Genomic DNA, 17,153 nt, shown 5'->3' on the forward strand with positions numbered 1-17,153 from the left:
AGTATGCGAACGGGCATTGTCGTGCAACAACATAACACCTTTTGACAGCAATCCTCGGCGTTTGCTTCGAATTGCAGGTCTTAGCTTGGCAGTAAGCATCTCACTGTGACGTACACTGTTTATTGTTGTGCCCCTTTCCCCATAATGTTCCAGTACTGGACCTTGTGCGTCCCAAAAAACCATAACCACCAGTTTTCCTGCGGACGGTTGGGTCTTGAACTTTTTTTGCACGGCGAATTTGGATGTTTCCATTCCATACGCTGTCGTTTACTCTCCGGCTCATAATGACGGATCCATGTTTCGTCACCAGTAATGATCCTGTATAAGAAGTTGTCCCCTTCGTTACCATAGCGATCCAAACGTTTTTTGCAGTTGCCCAAGTGCGTTTGTTTATGCAACTGTGTGAGTTGTTTTGGGACCGACTTACCCTTGTATTACTGTCATCGTCTGTTTGTAATGTCTACAGCGAAATTCTCGTCCTATGCTAGTTGCTGAGCGCTTGGCAAGTTGATACAGTACGACGTGTCCCTGAACTTTAGAACCAACGTTTTACAGATGATAAATAGTCCTAAACCGAGCACTTTGAGAGTGTGAACTAACAGCCTAAAGTGAATACGTAAACTTCCAACTTGCAGTGACCACTCACATACATAACAGCTTATCAAAATGGCGACCGCTAGTCTCGATGCAAGCATTACAACAATCCACGGACAGAACTGAAATATGGGTTTAAAAATCAGGTTCCCCGATAGAACGATACAATAGCATTCCGCTCGAACAGTTTTTGTCGAGAACCGTGGCCAGCTCTCTGCTATTTCATCACTCCGGTTTCTTGTAAGTTTCTATTCATTGTGATGATTTTCTTCAAACTAGGACCACGCCTGTTGCGAAACCTTTCTTCTGAACACGTGAACGCTAGGTCCTGCTGCACCACGCATTAAATTACGTCTGAAGGTTCCTATAACGAGTAATGCTTCATTTATAACAACCAGTCATCAACTGTAAGCAATAGTGAACACCGCAATGCACACTTCACAGACGTTTGTGTATTGTTTTGAAAGGTAGCGCCGCCAAAGACTATGTGACAGGCAGTTGTTTGTTATGAAACATAATCCGTTTACAGATACGAAAACCAGACGAATTGCTCATTTAAGACACGGTATCCCCTGAAACATATATTTCTGACTGTTGGTTTCTTGTTTTCTACTGCTTACTCCAGGCTCCTCTACAGTCCAAAAAAAAATGGTTCAAATGGCTCTGAGCACTATGGGACTTAACAGCTGTGGTCATCAGTCCCCTAGAACTTAGAACTACTTAAACCTAACTAACCTAAGGACATCACACAACACCCAGCCATCACGAGGCAGAGAAAATCCCTGACCCCGCCGGGAATCGAACCTGGGAACCCGGGCGTGGGAAGCGAGAACGCTACCGCACGACCACGAGATGCGGGCCTCTACAGTCCGTATTACTTTACACCCAAGGTTTCGGCATCGTGTACATGTCGTTCGGCTGGTTATCTATGAACTTTTTCTTGCAAGTGTCATGAGCAAATACAGTGATTTTTCTACGTAGCAAGGAGTCCTGGTTCACTGCCTATCAACATAAGGCGGAACGTGTTTATGGACGGTGAAATACGCAACTACAGAAAAATCACGTGGTAAATTCTACAGGCCTCAATTTTCGACCCACTGCTAATTCTTATGGACGTGCATTTTCTTCCACTTAACATATGTCAAAGAGAATAGGTACTTTTTCTTGCAGACGACGTAAAAGAATCACGTTGGAGACACCGTAACAAAGAATGGTTAGGTTTTTCGAAGAATTTTCAATTAGTTCACTACAATCTGTCGAAGAATTGTATTGTATTCTGTTCTGTAGAACAGATGAAATAACAACAACGATCAGAGTAGCACATGGGCGGACGAATTGTGAAAGTTTTCATGAAAAGGAACATTGTACGTAGTTTCCCAAATTTTCAGTCTCTGGTTTCTGAATCGGATAAATGAACATCTTAAAACATTTTGCATATTTATACTGCTGATCGCTTTGGCGCACGTTTAAGGGTTCGCATTAACTAGAGAGAAATTATTAATTCCATAAAAATCGAGGAGAGAGAATTATATCTGGTGTTTATCCACTTTAAGCAACTATTCGAGGAGTTTCTGGTGAGGTAATGTTGAGGCAGAAGACGAAAAGCAGGAACTGTGTGGAACGTTACGACGAGAGGACGCTGTTAAACGACTGATAACTCGGGAAGATTTCCCCTTAGTCAGTAGACCCAACTTACAACGTTCAGATAAGCAGTAACTCAAAGTCGGTGTTTTCTGACTTTAGTGTTTCCTGAGCTGTGTCTCCGTTTGGAGTTATGTCCGATATGACAGTACTTATTATTGGTACTGATAACGGCATGAGTGTCACTAAATGGTAGCGCACTGTCAGCGAGAAAACTACCTTTATACTCCCAATGCTCCTCGGACATAACGTGAAACGACTGACAATGGTCTCGTGATTCGTTACAGGTCTATTTAAGAATAAATACTTTTATCTATTTAAGGCTTTAATATTCTGCCAGAATTATAACTAAAATCCCTCTCTGATATTATATTCGATCTGCATGGGGTTCTCTCACATCTATGCACTTCATCTTCACATTCATTGTCACACATGCGTTCCAATATGTCTTATACAAAGCACGAAATCTAACTTTCAGAAAAAAGAATTCACAAAAAGACTAAAAACAATAACAGCTAAAAAAATCATTTCTTTGTGAAGTGCAGAACATGGAGTTAATTTGCTTGTAGGTAGAGTAGACTTTTAACCTTAACAGCGATGGAAATAGGAGAGAGGAGAGTGGGGGGGGGGGGGGGTAGATAGAATAACGAGGGGAAATAAGTGGAGTAAAGTACTGAACAGAGAAGAAAAACCGAGAGGAATTTAAGATAACTCCAAGAAAAATTGTGCTATTGTTTTGCTTTTGCCAGAAGAATACTGTTGCAGCACAAAGATTGTCGTAAACTGCACTTTGTTCGTTAAAATTAGCAAGAACTGACCAGTCTGTATATTATTATCCAATAGCGGAATCGATACAGGATATATTGGGCAGTATAGGTCTGAGGCTAAACTTCACGTAAAGGATAATACGAATTAAATTGGTTGTAGCATTTCTTGAGAATTCATTATGCTAGGACAACTAGCAGTACTAAACATCAAACAGTACTCAAGTACGCAAAGTTATTTAATGTAATCAATGTTATTACTCTCAGCTTACTTAATTTTTTAAGTTACAATTATGTTGTTTTAATTCTCATACTTACATCCTTCTTTTGTCTGCAGGATCGCGGAAAATGGCCGAAGAAGAAGCTGCTCTCGCACTGAACTCAATAACCCAGGCGAACAATCAGTTCACTTTCGATCTCTACAATGTTGGTATTGTACATAAATCTGATTGCATGATTGATTTCATGTAAATATCTTTGTAATTAAAAGTTGTTACCTAGTAGCTCTCTCTCTCTCTCTCTCTCTCTCTCTCTCTCTCTCTCTCTCTCTCTCTCTCCGTCACACACACACACACACACACACACACACACACACACACATACGCATAATCTTTTGACCACAGACATCACTTAAATGGATAGCGTTTATAAATTAGTTACACAGAAGTGACCTTTAATTGTGAAAATGATAAATAACTTAGAGAAACGTTTGACAAAGCACTGAATGCAGTATATTTCACGTTTTATTCCTTCCTAACACTGTTAGTTCCTGACGTTCCCGCCAGGTGGCATGCGTGATTGCGTTATTCCAACAGTCATCATGGAGTCACATAACGGTGCATAGTGTGGGCTGTGTTGTTTATGGTTTAATGAATCCAGATCCGCTACCACAGTACAGAGACAATTCAGGGCTAAATATCGCAAGCCACTACCTCAGAGACAAACTATTATCATTAGGTACAATCGTTTCACGGAATCTGCCTGTGTATCACATAGGACGGCGGGTTAAGGTCGGCCAGCAGTCTCTGACGCAGCAATTGAACAGGTTTGGCAGTCATACGTTTATAACCCGGGTAAATCATTGAGACATGATAGCTAAGAATTGAATATCCCTACTGTTACAGTGCGGAAGGTATTACGGAAACGCTTGTCACTCAAACAGTACAAATTGGAACTGTTGCAAGATTTAAGAGAAAGTGATAAAGGAAAACGGTCTGACTTTTTTGTGTAGAAATGTTCAACAAACTGCGTACATAAGATTTTTTCAGTGACGAAGCCACCTTCTACATCCGCGAGAAAGTGAACCGCATAACACTCGCGTTTTGGGTAATCTGAAACCATGTCACGTAATCGAACATGTACGGGACACACGTAAGGTTTGTGCTGTAAGCTGTAACAATATTGACGGCCCTTTCTTTTCTGCCGAGATAGCCATAACTGGCGTATAGTATCTGGACATGGTCGGACATTATCTTTTACTTTAATTAGAATAGGATATGCACATAGAATTTATTTTCGAGCAAGATGGCGCCTCACCAAATTATCAAATGGTTCAAATGGCTCTGAGCACTATGGGACTTAACTTCTGAGGACATCAGTCCCCTAGAACTGAGAACTACTTAAACCTAACTAACCTAAGGACATCACACACATCCATGCCCGAGGCAGGATTCGAACCTGCGACCGTAGTGGTCGCGCGGTTCCAGACTGTAGCGCCTAGAACCGCTCGGCCACTCCGGCCGGTACCACATTATCATCGTGAATTTGTCGCGAATCTCCGTAGAAATACGCCGACTCGAATTTAACGAGCTGTAATAATATGCTGGCCACCTCTCACACATGATTTAACTCCAACGGACTTCTGTGTTTGGGATTACATTAAAGACAGAGTGTTTGTTTCTCCGCTTCCGGGAAATAGGAAGGAGCTGCAGTAAGGAATAACAAAAACGGCCGCCACCATACTTCAAGATTTGCTTCGTAGAATTTGGCAGGAAACTGATTACAGATGGAAAATTTGTCTTGTTACAAAAAGTAGCCACACTGAAAATTTGTGAATAAAGCTTGAAGATGTACCGCTCTCAATGCTGCATCAAACATTTCTGTAAGTTATTTAACTTTTTCACAATTAAAGTTTACTTTTGTATAAGTAATCTATAAACATCCTGTACATATGTATGCGCATTAGTTCGACCATTACGTGCTCTACAGTCAGTTGCGTGGTTCGAATTGATTTATAGTTTCAGTCATGATAGTGTCTAAATCACACGCAACTCAAGGTGTTTTACTATTTCCACAAATGACTCCACTATTTTGTTTCCTGTTATCATGTTATTTGTTCACACGAATGGCTGTCGCTTAATGGCGGTAGCTCAACGGTTTATATCTGACCTATGGTTATTTGGAAAATTTTTGGCACGTCCCTCTAACCTGCTCTGGCTTTATTATCAGATTATTTTTTCCCACTTTTTACACTTTCATACGTGAAAACTTGACATTCTAAGTATATTTCTAATAATCTGAAATCTGGAATGTGCAATATAGTCTCTGGAACACATTCCCTGTATTGTCTTCCATGATGTCAAAGGTGTCCTAAAAGGTTCTTTTGTTTTTCGAAAAATATATTACATACATTTATTTCTTCTACTCTAGTTTCTAATACATCTTAATTTGTGATTACTGTGCTTATAATTCTGAATAGGTCAAAAATGTATCAATCTCCCTGTTTGATTATTCATGTAAAGTATATGTGATTAGCATGCTGGACGGACTTCTGCCTAATTTTAGTTGCAGTTGGTAAAATGTTCACTAGTTCCTTTGTAAACAATGCATGAAGTTACCATGCAACTGTAGTTTAGTATAATTTAAGATTAAACTGCGACTCTACGTTGGGGGGGACTGTAAATCTATCTTGTTCACGTTTGACAAAAGGAATCTGGGAAAGTCAGAACTTAATGATGTCATCATACATTAAAAATTGAGAAGGTTGTTGACTGAAGGGCGACTGTGTCCTGTCGATGGGTCAGTGAATTTTTTTTGTCTTGTTCATCACTCGTAAGCAGAGAGACCCGCTACTATACAAGTGGTATTCCGGATATGATTTGCTGCTATGATTTAGCAAATATATGTAGCCTGTGAGCTTGTACCCCATTCTTCTTTTCGTTAGTGTTTACCTCGTCTAAGTACGAGGTCTGTTGCAGTCAAATTATGGTAAATTTGTTTTATTTGCTGATGCAGACGGATGCCACGAACTCGTACCCTCTGCGCTGAAAAATATCCATATCACGCAGATCATGTATTAAGCTGAACCTTCCTGGCAGATTAATACGGCAGGATGTTTCAAAACAGCGCATGTCACTGCAGAGTGAAAATTCATTCTGGAAATACCTGTTAAGTTTTTCGGCCGATTTTTTCTAAAATCTTAGGGACGCAGGTTCTCTATTACCCCAAAAAGTAAACAGTAAAAGTCCTTGCGCAAGCTGTAATTATTTTTCAGAGATTATCATTCGTTCATCTCTTCCTTAAATACAACTTTTGCTCTTACTATCTAGTTGTAAGACGTAACATTCACAATTATAATTTCCCTTCGCCTGTATCAGAGCAAGAACAAAATCGGAGTCATTAACATTACATTCGACAACAGACAATAAAAATCAGAGATAATGCTTTTCTTACAGGGAGTAATGTCTTTGGTTTCTACAAACAACACAGTATCTGACACAGCTATATCCGTAATAAAATGTGTTATTACAATTTCACGAGCTTCCGATGCTGTATGGCACTAGGGCCACTTACATAAATTACTCGTGGAAGGAGATTCCACGTCACATGTCAAGATACCACAGAGTAACGTCTCATTCACACAGGTGTTCCCCAGGGGTCTGTTCTCGGCCCGCTGTTATACACACTCTACACTGGAGACTTTCCCCAGACCTAGCGGCTGGAACTCGCCTTTTATGCTGACGACACTGTTGCGTTCAGGCGCAGTGTGAACGTCAAGTTCCGCTGACGACTGCAGCAAGCGACCGACATCCTCGCCGAGTGGGCAAGGAACTGGCGACTGTCACATAACGCCTCAGAAACTCAAAAGTGGCTCCCAAACAGTTACAAAAAGTAATGGTGCGGGGCAAACCTGTCGAATCACGTAAGTCAGGAGACTGGCGTGGCACCAACACGTTCTCCATGTCAGAGGAAAGGCATTCGGAATACTGATGGAACTTTATCCGCTCTCAAATAATTTGGCTTCCCTTCTATTCTCAACTTGGAATCATCCTATATCAGGGGTCTCCAAACATTGTACCCTAAGGACCAGACTGGCTCTTGCCGAGACCTAGCTATAGTCTACGTTATCTTGAGGCCTGATACCCTAGTTCCGCTCGGAACTCCTCGGTACAGTTCGGAAGTTTTCATGACGCTTGTCACTGCTGCCACTCCTTACGCGCTGACATCGAGTGGCACTGCAATAGTCACTGTGCGGATAACTGCTTATTGTTTGTTTGGCCTTCATCTGTGGCCTCAGCTTCATTTCATATACATTGCTGAAGGTCGTTGTAACGCGCTTTCACGAAACCGTCTTACTTCCGTGCGTCATTACACCATAGCAAGTGGCCAGAATGTAGCACGAGATGCATATGGTATCAGTACTGTGCGATAGCTTCCCATCGCGACATTCGTCTCCACGCGCCGGCAATAGGGGTTACTTGTCCGTTCCCTGCGATCACCGCTGACATGTTTCAATAAAAGTTGGACAGACTGTAGTTGATCGTACCAATATACCGAAGTGTTCAATTACGAGGAAATTTTCGTTTTAGGACTAGACGGTAATTGAGATGTCTATGGCACAGGGAACGGGGATAGACTCCACTCCTTAGTTTCTGTTGCCACTTAATGGGCAAGTGTCCATGTCATTTCAGTGCTGCGGTGATAGCCGATGCAAGTTCTGAGATTCACGTGTTGATACGACTGCTTCTGGCAATGCTAAATCTTCAGTTATGACGTCTCCCAGAGACTAGAGAAGTTCAGTAGTACAGCACCATCCTGCGGATAGCGACAACGTGTGCAATCTGAAAAACCGTGGGGCTGGCGTGTTTCGTGATTACAGTTTCTTATTGAAGATGCAGCATGTTTATCAGTGAGCATTTCGTTTAATGAAAATTGCCTTAAATATAACTCCAGTGCAATTCTTTACTTAGAACCGTTGCTCTTAATATTATTAATTGGCATCATTTTGATTTGCATCTACATCCGTTTTGTGTGGCTTTGTGTAAGTATTGAAAAGAAACGGGAGATAGATAGTGAGTGCAGAAATTTTAAAGAGCAATGGGGGCATAAATATTTCGCGATTCAGTTAAGTAATACAATTTACGATGAAATAATAGCACTTCTCAAACAATACAGTGTAAGACGTCATTATGAGGCTAAACATTCTCAGAATTATTCAAAATTTACCGGAAACCAACGGTTAGAAATATACCTGTCTTTGAAACGCGATCTGAACTCTCAGCAAATGTTGTTTAAGAAAGGGAATTCTGGACAAGAAGAAGCAACTCGTACTAGTTTCCGCGTGGCTCACTCTATAGCAGAACATGGAAAACCATTTACTGACAGCAAATTAATAAAGGATTGCATGATTGGAGCATTGAAGAAATGTATTCCGAAAAAGCCTATTTATTTTTTAAAAAAATTTGTTTCTCGGCAAACACTGTGGCTGAAAGAGTAAATGATATTGCTGAAAATATATTAACTCAATTGTTCTAGAAAACTCGACACTTATGTGTCAACAGATGTTTCAGATACTGCACAGTGTTAATTTTTATCTGAGGGATAAACAGAAAGTGTATGAATAGCTTCTTGAAGATCATAGCATTCATACACGGCCACGGAAGAAGAAATTATCTTCAATGGAAAAACTGACGGATGTGTCGCAACTGATGGTGTCAACAACATTAGTGGAAAAACAAAGATGTCGTTGCTTTCGTGTCAAAGGCGGTAGAAAATGAAGATGGATCAAAACTATTAATCACACAGTGCGTGATTTATCAACAGTATTTGTCAGGAAAATGCTTCAATGTGTCGGAAGTTTTGAAGCCTGTCATGTCAGCTGTTAATTAGATGAGAACACACGCTCTCAGTCCACCAGTTTATTGAAAATGATTGAAGAAAATGACTTAGCGTATTATAGAGCAGTAGTGAAGAAGCTATGACGTGATTTTTTGAGCTCAGAATAGCAGTCGAAACTTTCTTCGACGAAAGGAATCATCCTCTGGCTGACTTACAAAACAATGATTGGTTATGGACATTATTATACAAATGTAACTAAACATATGAATGACCTTACTTTAAAATTACAAGGAGAAAACCAGCTACTGCCTGATTTGTACGGTCGTATTAAATCCTTTCACATAAATTTTTTTTATTTCAGTCTCAATTAAACAAAACATTTTTCACGTATTTTAATACGTACATGCCAATTATTCAGTCATTAATCAGAGACTCCATTGCCGGTGGATTTCGCAATTGAAACTTTGAGTGCCTTAAATCTAAATTTTGAGTCTCTCTTTCAGATTTCGACGCAATTCCACACGATATTAAGAGTTTTCAAAATTCTTTTAACGTCGAAACTCGTCCTCCGGAACTTCGAATCAAAATTGTGGATTTGGAATGTAGCGATTTTTTTAAAGAATATTTAAATTCATCATTGCTGGAATTCTGTAACAGTCTTCTATTTACACAGTTTGGTCAGTTGCATTAGTTTTCTCGTTGCTTTTTTCCACTTTTAGCGCTACTATTCTCTCTAAGTGTCTTGGAAGGAGGATACAAGATGAACATCAACACAAGCAAAACGAGGATAATGGAATGTAGTCGAATTAAATCGGATGATGCTGAGAGAATTACACTACTGGCCATTAAAATTGCTACACCAAGAAAAAACGCAGATGATAACCGGGTATTCATTGAACAAAAATATTATACTAGAACTGACATGTGGTTACATTTTCACGCGATTTGGGTGCATAGATCCTGAGAAATCAGAACACAGAACAACCACCTCTGACCGTAATAACGGCCTTGATACGCCTGCGCATTGAGTCAAACAGAGCTTGGATGGCGTGTACAGGTACAGCTCCCCATGCAGCTTCAACATGATGCCACAGTTCATCAAGAGTAGTGACTGGCGTATTGTGACGAGCCAGTTGCTCGGCCATCATTGACCAGACGTTTTCAATTGGTGAGAGATCTGGAGAATGTGCTGGCCAGGGCAGCAGTCGAACATTTTCTGATCCAGAAAGGCCCGTGCAGGACCTGCAACATGCGGTCGTGCATTATCCCGCTGAAATGTTGGGTTTCGGAGGGATCGAGTGAAGGGTAGAGCCACGGGTCGTAACACATCTGAAATGTAACGTCCACTGTTCAAAGTGCCGTTAATGCGAACAAGAGGTGACCGAGACGTGTAACCAATGGCACCCCACACCATCACGCCGGGTGATACGACAGTATGGCGATGACGAATACACGCTTTCAATGTGCATTCACCGCGATGTCGCCAAACACGGATGCGACCGTCATGATGCTGTAAAGAGAACCTGGATTCACTCGGAAAAATAACGTTTTGCCATTCGTGCACCCAGGTTCGTCGTTGAATACACCATCGCAGGCGCTCCTGTCTGTGATGCAGCGTCAAGGGTAACCGCAGCCATGGTCTCCGAGATGATAGTCCATGCTGCTGCAAACGTCGTCGAACTGTTCGTGCAGATGGTTTTTGTCTTGCAAACGTCCCCATCTGTTGACTCAGGGATCGAGACAAGGATGCACGATCCGTTACAACCATGTGGATAAGATGCCTGTCATCTCGACTACTAGTGATACGATGCCCTTGGGATCCAGCACGCCGTTCCGTATTACCCTCCTGAACCCACCCATTCCATATTATGCTAACAGTCATTGGATCTGAACCAACGCGAGCAGCAATGTCGCGATACGATAAACCGCAATCGCCATAGGCTGCAATCCAACCTTTATCAAGGTCGGAAACGTGATGGTACGCATATCTCCTCCTTACACGAGGCATCACAACAACGTTTCACCAGGTAACGCCGGTCAACTGCTGTTTGTGTATGAGAAATCGGTTGGAAACTTTCCTCATGTCAGCATGTTGTAGGTGTCGCTACCGGCAACAACCTTGTGTGAATGCTCTGAAGAGCTAATCATTTGCATATCACAGAATCTTATTCCTGTCGGTTAAATTTCTCGTCTGTAGCACGTCATCTTCGTGGTGTAGCAATTTTAGTGGCCAGTAGTGTAGATTAGAAAATGAGACGCTTAAAGCAGTAAATGAGTTTTTCTATTTGGGGAGCAGAATAACTAATGATGGTCGAAGTAGAGAGGATATAAAATGTTGACTAGCAATGGCAAGGAAAGCGTTTCTGAAGAAGAGAAATTTGCTAATATCGAGTATAGATTTAAGTGTCAGGAAGTCGTTTCTGAAAGTGTTTGTATGGAGTGTAGCCATGTATGGAAGTGAAACGTGGACGATAAATAGTTTAGACAAGAAGGATGCTGAAGATCGGATGGGTAGATCACGTAACTAATGAGGAGGTATTGAATAGAATTGGGGAGAAGAGAAATTTGTGGCACGTCTCGCCCAGAAGGGATCGGTTGGTCGGACGTATTCTGAGGCATCAAGGGATCACCAGTTTAGGGCAGCGTGGAGGGTAAAAGTCGTAGAGGGAGACCAAGAGATGAATACTCCAAACAGATTCAGAAGGATGTAGGTTGCAAAGGGTATTGGGAGATGAAGAAGCTTGCACAGGATAGAATAGCATGGAGAGCTGCATCAAACCTCTCTCTGGACTGAAGATCACAACAACAACAACAACAACAATTCTCAGTAAAAAAAAAAAAAAAAAAAACCATTCTTTAAACTGAAATATACAAAGATTACTGACATATCGAAATTAACTGATGAGTAGCTTCTGATAAATTCCACTAGTAAAATTTATCCACAACTGCAAACAGTTGTAAGTGGAAAGTAACAGCTACATAAATCTTATTTGTTGTAATTACAATGCCTAATTACTTTATGTGAATTGCCTACAAAAGTGACTTAGGTACAATAAATTTTCAAGAAGTCTCATGTAATTAATTGAAGTTAAAATGTTGAGTTACATTATATATGTCAGTTAATGTGTATTTTAATTAGGCATAAAAGAAAAACAACTGATTATTGTACATACTTTGTATGGTGTATAAGATTTGTACATTTTACACTGGACAGTGTTACTTCGTTTAATAAGTATTCATTCCTGAATCTTACTTGCATTAACAACTCGTTAAGCGAAACACATTTTTCCGTAGGAATCCATGTAGAATATGTCAATGTGTTCCATCCCGCAAAAAACAGGTACTCAAACAAATTTATTACACAGTATTGTAATTTTTATTTATAGTACAGTACATACTAGTTTAGAAGAAAGTTATCTAAGGGTATTTGTTTATGCCTGTGTTTCAAAACTTGTCGAAAAAGAATCATAGCATTACCAATGGTTAAATTCGTAGTGTGCGTGGCTGCTGCCTTCAAAAAATGGCTCTGAGCACTATGGGACTTAACATCTGTGGTCATCAGTCCCCTAGAACTTAGAACCACTTAAACCTAACTAACCTAAGGACATCACACACATCCATGCCCGAGGCAGGGTTCGAACCTGCGACCGTAGCAGCCGCGCGGTTCCGGACTGCGCGCCTAGAACCGCTAGACCACCGCGGCCGGCGCTGCTGCCTTACCTGCATGTTTAATGAAATGGTGTTAGTTAACGACGACAAATCAGAATTGTGATTTATAAACACAGACTACAAGGGAAAGGGTTATCATGCGCCGGCGAAGATAAAGATCCTGCAACAATGTCGGGGAAGCCCGAGTTGTGGTACAGGTGACTACAATTGCGGCCCGAGGCGCGATGCGATCAGTACAGCTGACTGAATACAGCATTGTCAGAGCTTCTATGGCAGTTTATATGGGACCACGCGCCTTATTGTTCATTTATAGTAGCCAGAGACCGATCCAGTCCAGAATGTGGGTTTTGAACTGGTTGTCAAAGATTGAAAAAAATACTAAACAAGACTTTTTATGCGGAACATCGTTCCTTACACGAGTCAGTTTCTTACAATTTCCTCTACTCGGGCGAATCACTCGTTATGAGTGGTGCTCGACGAGCAAGATTCGACTGTAAGAACAGAATTACGGTGGGCCATTCATGTCTGACCCGTTACCGTGGGCCGGATTGATGGTGTTCGCAGGCTGGTGTTGCCCCGCGAGCCGTAGTTTAGAAACACCTGCCTTATATAAAATTATGGTGTTGCCAATATTGGAATACGAAGAATGGAATTATGGATCATGTAGACAGTGCAAAACCGCTCATTAAATCGTGCACTGAAAGTACCATCGTTGTTATCCTACTAGAACAGTGGTCCCCAACCTTTCTTAGGAGATTACCCCTGAGTGCAATCAGACATTAGCTAGTACCCCCGCCCTCGCCCCTCCCCTGCTGTCTGTTCCCACTCCCCCCCCCCCCCCGCCCCCTCTCCCGCATTATTGCCAACTTTAGCACCTAACTAAAGAATTTTCATGGAACAGTTATTTTTATAATGATGAAAGACGAATGCTGTTGAGTATACATTTGTGTGTGTGTGTGTGTGTGTGTGTGTGTGTGTGTGTGTGCGCGCGCGCGCGCGTACGTGCGGGGGGGGGGGGGAGGGGGGAGAAGGGGTGTTAGAATGGATGACGAAGGATTTCGTGGTGCATCGCATGTGATACCGACAACACCTCAGATAAGTGACCGTAGATACTTGTTACATACTGCCGGCCGGGGTGGCCAAGCGGTTCTAGGCGCTACAGCCTGGAACTGCGTGACCGCTACGATCGCAGGTTCGAATCCTGCCTCGGGCATGGATGTGTGTGATGTCCTTAGGTTACTTAGATTTAGGGCTAAGTCGTTCTAAGATCTAGGGGACTGATGACCTCAGCAGTTAAGTCCCATAGTGCTCAGAGCCATTTGAACCAATTTTGTTTCATACTTTCCCTGCGTTACACCTCTACACTACGGCGCTTTTTCGACCTGTACCCTGCAACACCCTTTGAAATAAACCAAGTTAAAATGTGTGCACTATACCTACAGTTCATAAATCACTTGATTGATAGATTCCTTACTTCTAAAGTGGCACATATTGGATGACTTCATGTTTTAATGCTTTCTATCTGACCACAGCCACTAATAGTAATAATAATAATAATAATAATAATAATAGTAATAATAATAATAATAATAATAATAATAATAATTGTTATTATTATACTGTGTACAGCTCTATAGTAGTCCTTATTGTAATTGCTGCTGTGATGTGTTATCAATTAGTTCATTTATCTGCTTCGAAGTGAGTAATGAAGCAATTTCTAGATTACAGCAGGTACTACCTACAACCTGGAGAAAACATTTTGTTGAGATATTTAGCTTTTGTTACCTACGTATCTCAGTTTTATCATCAGCAAAGTATAAGACAAAGCACAACATATATATGTAGTGGGTGGACTATGTGAGGAACCTGTAACCTCCACCGCATTAATGCTACCAATCGAGAAAAAGTAATTATTGATAACGTATATAATCAACATTAGAGTCTTACAGAATTGTGATAATACTAATGACACTTTGAAAATAATTTAGTTTCGTGACTGAAACAGAATCGAATCGTTATTTTTTACCCCTCAGAAAATTTTACCTCTCAGAGAGTAATTACCCCCCAGTTTGGGAAGCACTGTACTACAATAATTCACGAAATACTTGGGATGCCGCTCCCCACGAGAGCTTCAAGAGCCCGACCGACAATTCCAAGAAAAAGTTGCCCACGCTAGCGTTGTAAAAATTCGCGTTCTGGGTCACAAGGTCCACCCAAGCCAGATAACGAAATGGCCGCGGGGCGGCGCACGTAGAGCATTACAGCGCTACGTGCTCAGCCCTAAATGAAGGCGCCGACGGATAACATTAATGCCCACCAAAGCAGCTACTCCTGTTTTTCTGTAGTTATAGTTGCGATTAGAGGAACAGCACGACGCACTTGGCCTCTGTCCCACCTTGAAGTCTTGGAAATTTATGGTAAGTGCCTATGGGACCAAAGTGTTGACATCATCGGTCTCTAGGCTTACACACTACTTGATCTAACTTTAACTAACTTACGCTAAGGACAACACACACACCCATGCCCGAGGCCCGAGGGAGGACTCGTACCTCCGACGGAGGGGGGTGAGGGTGGTGATGGTTTGGAGGGGGGGGGGGGGGGGAGGAGCCCCGCGAACCGGGCCGGGGCGCCTAAGACGGTGCGGCTATCCCGCTCAGCCCCACCTGTAAGTTTAGCTTTTCCAGTCATGTTAGTCAGCAACAATGGAGCACAGCAACCACAGCGTAACACAGCAGCAGTTTAGTCGGACAGAACCGTACTGCTAGGCACATCACAACTCGTTTTGTTAACCGAAACACTCCCATGCGCTCGTCGCAGATTGGCCGTCATTTTTATAGCATCAGTGACGCATTTCCGACATACAGTTATCAGGAAAATGTTGCTGTTCGCCCCCCCTTACCCTGTGCTGACTTTATTATCAGGTTGTTTTTCCACTCTTTATAATCTCACAGTCATGCTTCAAAACATTCTTAGTATGTCCCAACTAATCTGAAGTCTGTAATGCGCAAAATATCTGGAACCCATCCTCTATATTCTTCCCCTTCATGACAAAAGGTGTCCCAAAAACTTCTTTCACTGTCCGAAATATATATTACACACACTTATTTCTTCTACTTTTCTTTCTAATTTGTGATTACTCTACTTATAATTATGAACAGGCCAAGAGATGTATCAGTGTCGCTCTTTGAATATTTTTGTAAAATACACTCCTGGAAATTGAAATAAGAACACCGTGAATTCATTGTCCCAGGAAGGGGAAACTTTATTGACACATTCCTGGGGTCAGATACATCACATGATCACACTGACAGAACCACAGGCACATAGACACAGGCAACAGAGCATGCACAATGTCGGCACTAGTACAGTGTATATCCACCTTTCGCAGCAATGCAGGCTGCTATTCTACCATGGAGACGATCGTAGAGATGCTGGATGTAGTCCTGTGGAACGGCTTGCCATGCCATTTCCACCTGGCGCCTCAGTTGGACCAGCGTTCGTGCTGGACGTGCAGACCGCGTGAGACGACGCTTCATCCAGTCCCAAACATGCTCAAGGGGGACAGATCCGGAGATCTTGCTGGCCAGGGTAGTTGACTTACACCTTCTAGAGCACGTTGGGTGGCACGGGATACATGCGGACGTGCATTGTCCTGTTGGAACAGCAAGTTCCCTTGCCGGTCTAGGAATGGTAGAACGATGGGTTCGATGACGGTTTGGATGTACCGTGCACTATTCAGTGTCCCCTCGACGATCACCAGTGGTGTACGGCCAGTGTAGGAGATCGCTCCCCACACCATGATGCCGGGTGTTGGCACTGTGTGCCTCGGTCGTATGCAGTCCTGATTGTGGCGCTCACCTGCACGGCGCCAAACACGCATACGACCATCATTGGCACCAAGGCAGAAGCGACTCTCATCGCTGAAGACGACACGTCTCCATTCGTCCCTCCATTCACGCCTGTCGCGACACCACTGGAGGCGGGCTGCACGATGTTGGGGCGTGAGCGGAAGACGGCCTAACGGTGTGCGGGGCCGTAGCCCAGCTTCATGGAGACGGTTGCGAATGGTCCTCGCCGATACCCCAGGAGCAACAGTGTCCCTAATTTGCTGGGAAGTGGCGGTGCGGTCCCCTACGGCACTGCGTAGGATCCTACGGTCTTGGCGTGCATCCGTGCGTCGCTGCGGTCCGGTCCCAGGTCGACGGGCACGTGCACCTTCCGCCGACCACTGGCGACAACATCGATGTACTGTGGAGACCTCACGCCCCACGTGTTGAGCAATTCGGCGGTACGTCCACCCGGCCTCCCGCATGCCCACTATACCCCCTCGCTCAAAGTCCGTCAACTGCACATACGGTTCACGTCCACGCTGTCGCGGCATGCTACCAGTGTTAAAGACTGCGATGGAGCTCCGTATGCCACGGCAAA

At 42.8% G+C, this 17,153-nt stretch overlaps 1 protein-coding gene across 2 annotated transcripts in view; it reads left to right on the forward strand.

The window, feature by feature from the left end:
• The window catches only part of LOC124595029 (leukocyte elastase inhibitor-like), a 217,883-nt gene that overhangs the window by 80,186 nt on the left and 120,544 nt on the right, over nt 1-17,153 (forward strand). For both annotated transcript variants that reach the window (XM_047133589.1, XM_047133590.1), the window contains exon 2: nt 3,337-3,425. In XM_047133589.1, the coding sequence (XP_046989545.1) occupies nt 3,348-3,425 (78 nt within the window). In that variant the 5' untranslated portion in view covers nt 3,337-3,347. The remainder of the gene's footprint in view (nt 1-3,336; nt 3,426-17,153) is intronic.

This window comes from Schistocerca americana, chromosome 2 (assembly GCF_021461395.2).
Source record: "Schistocerca americana isolate TAMUIC-IGC-003095 chromosome 2, iqSchAmer2.1, whole genome shotgun sequence".
Taxonomy (NCBI): Eukaryota; Metazoa; Arthropoda; class Insecta; order Orthoptera; family Acrididae; genus Schistocerca; species Schistocerca americana.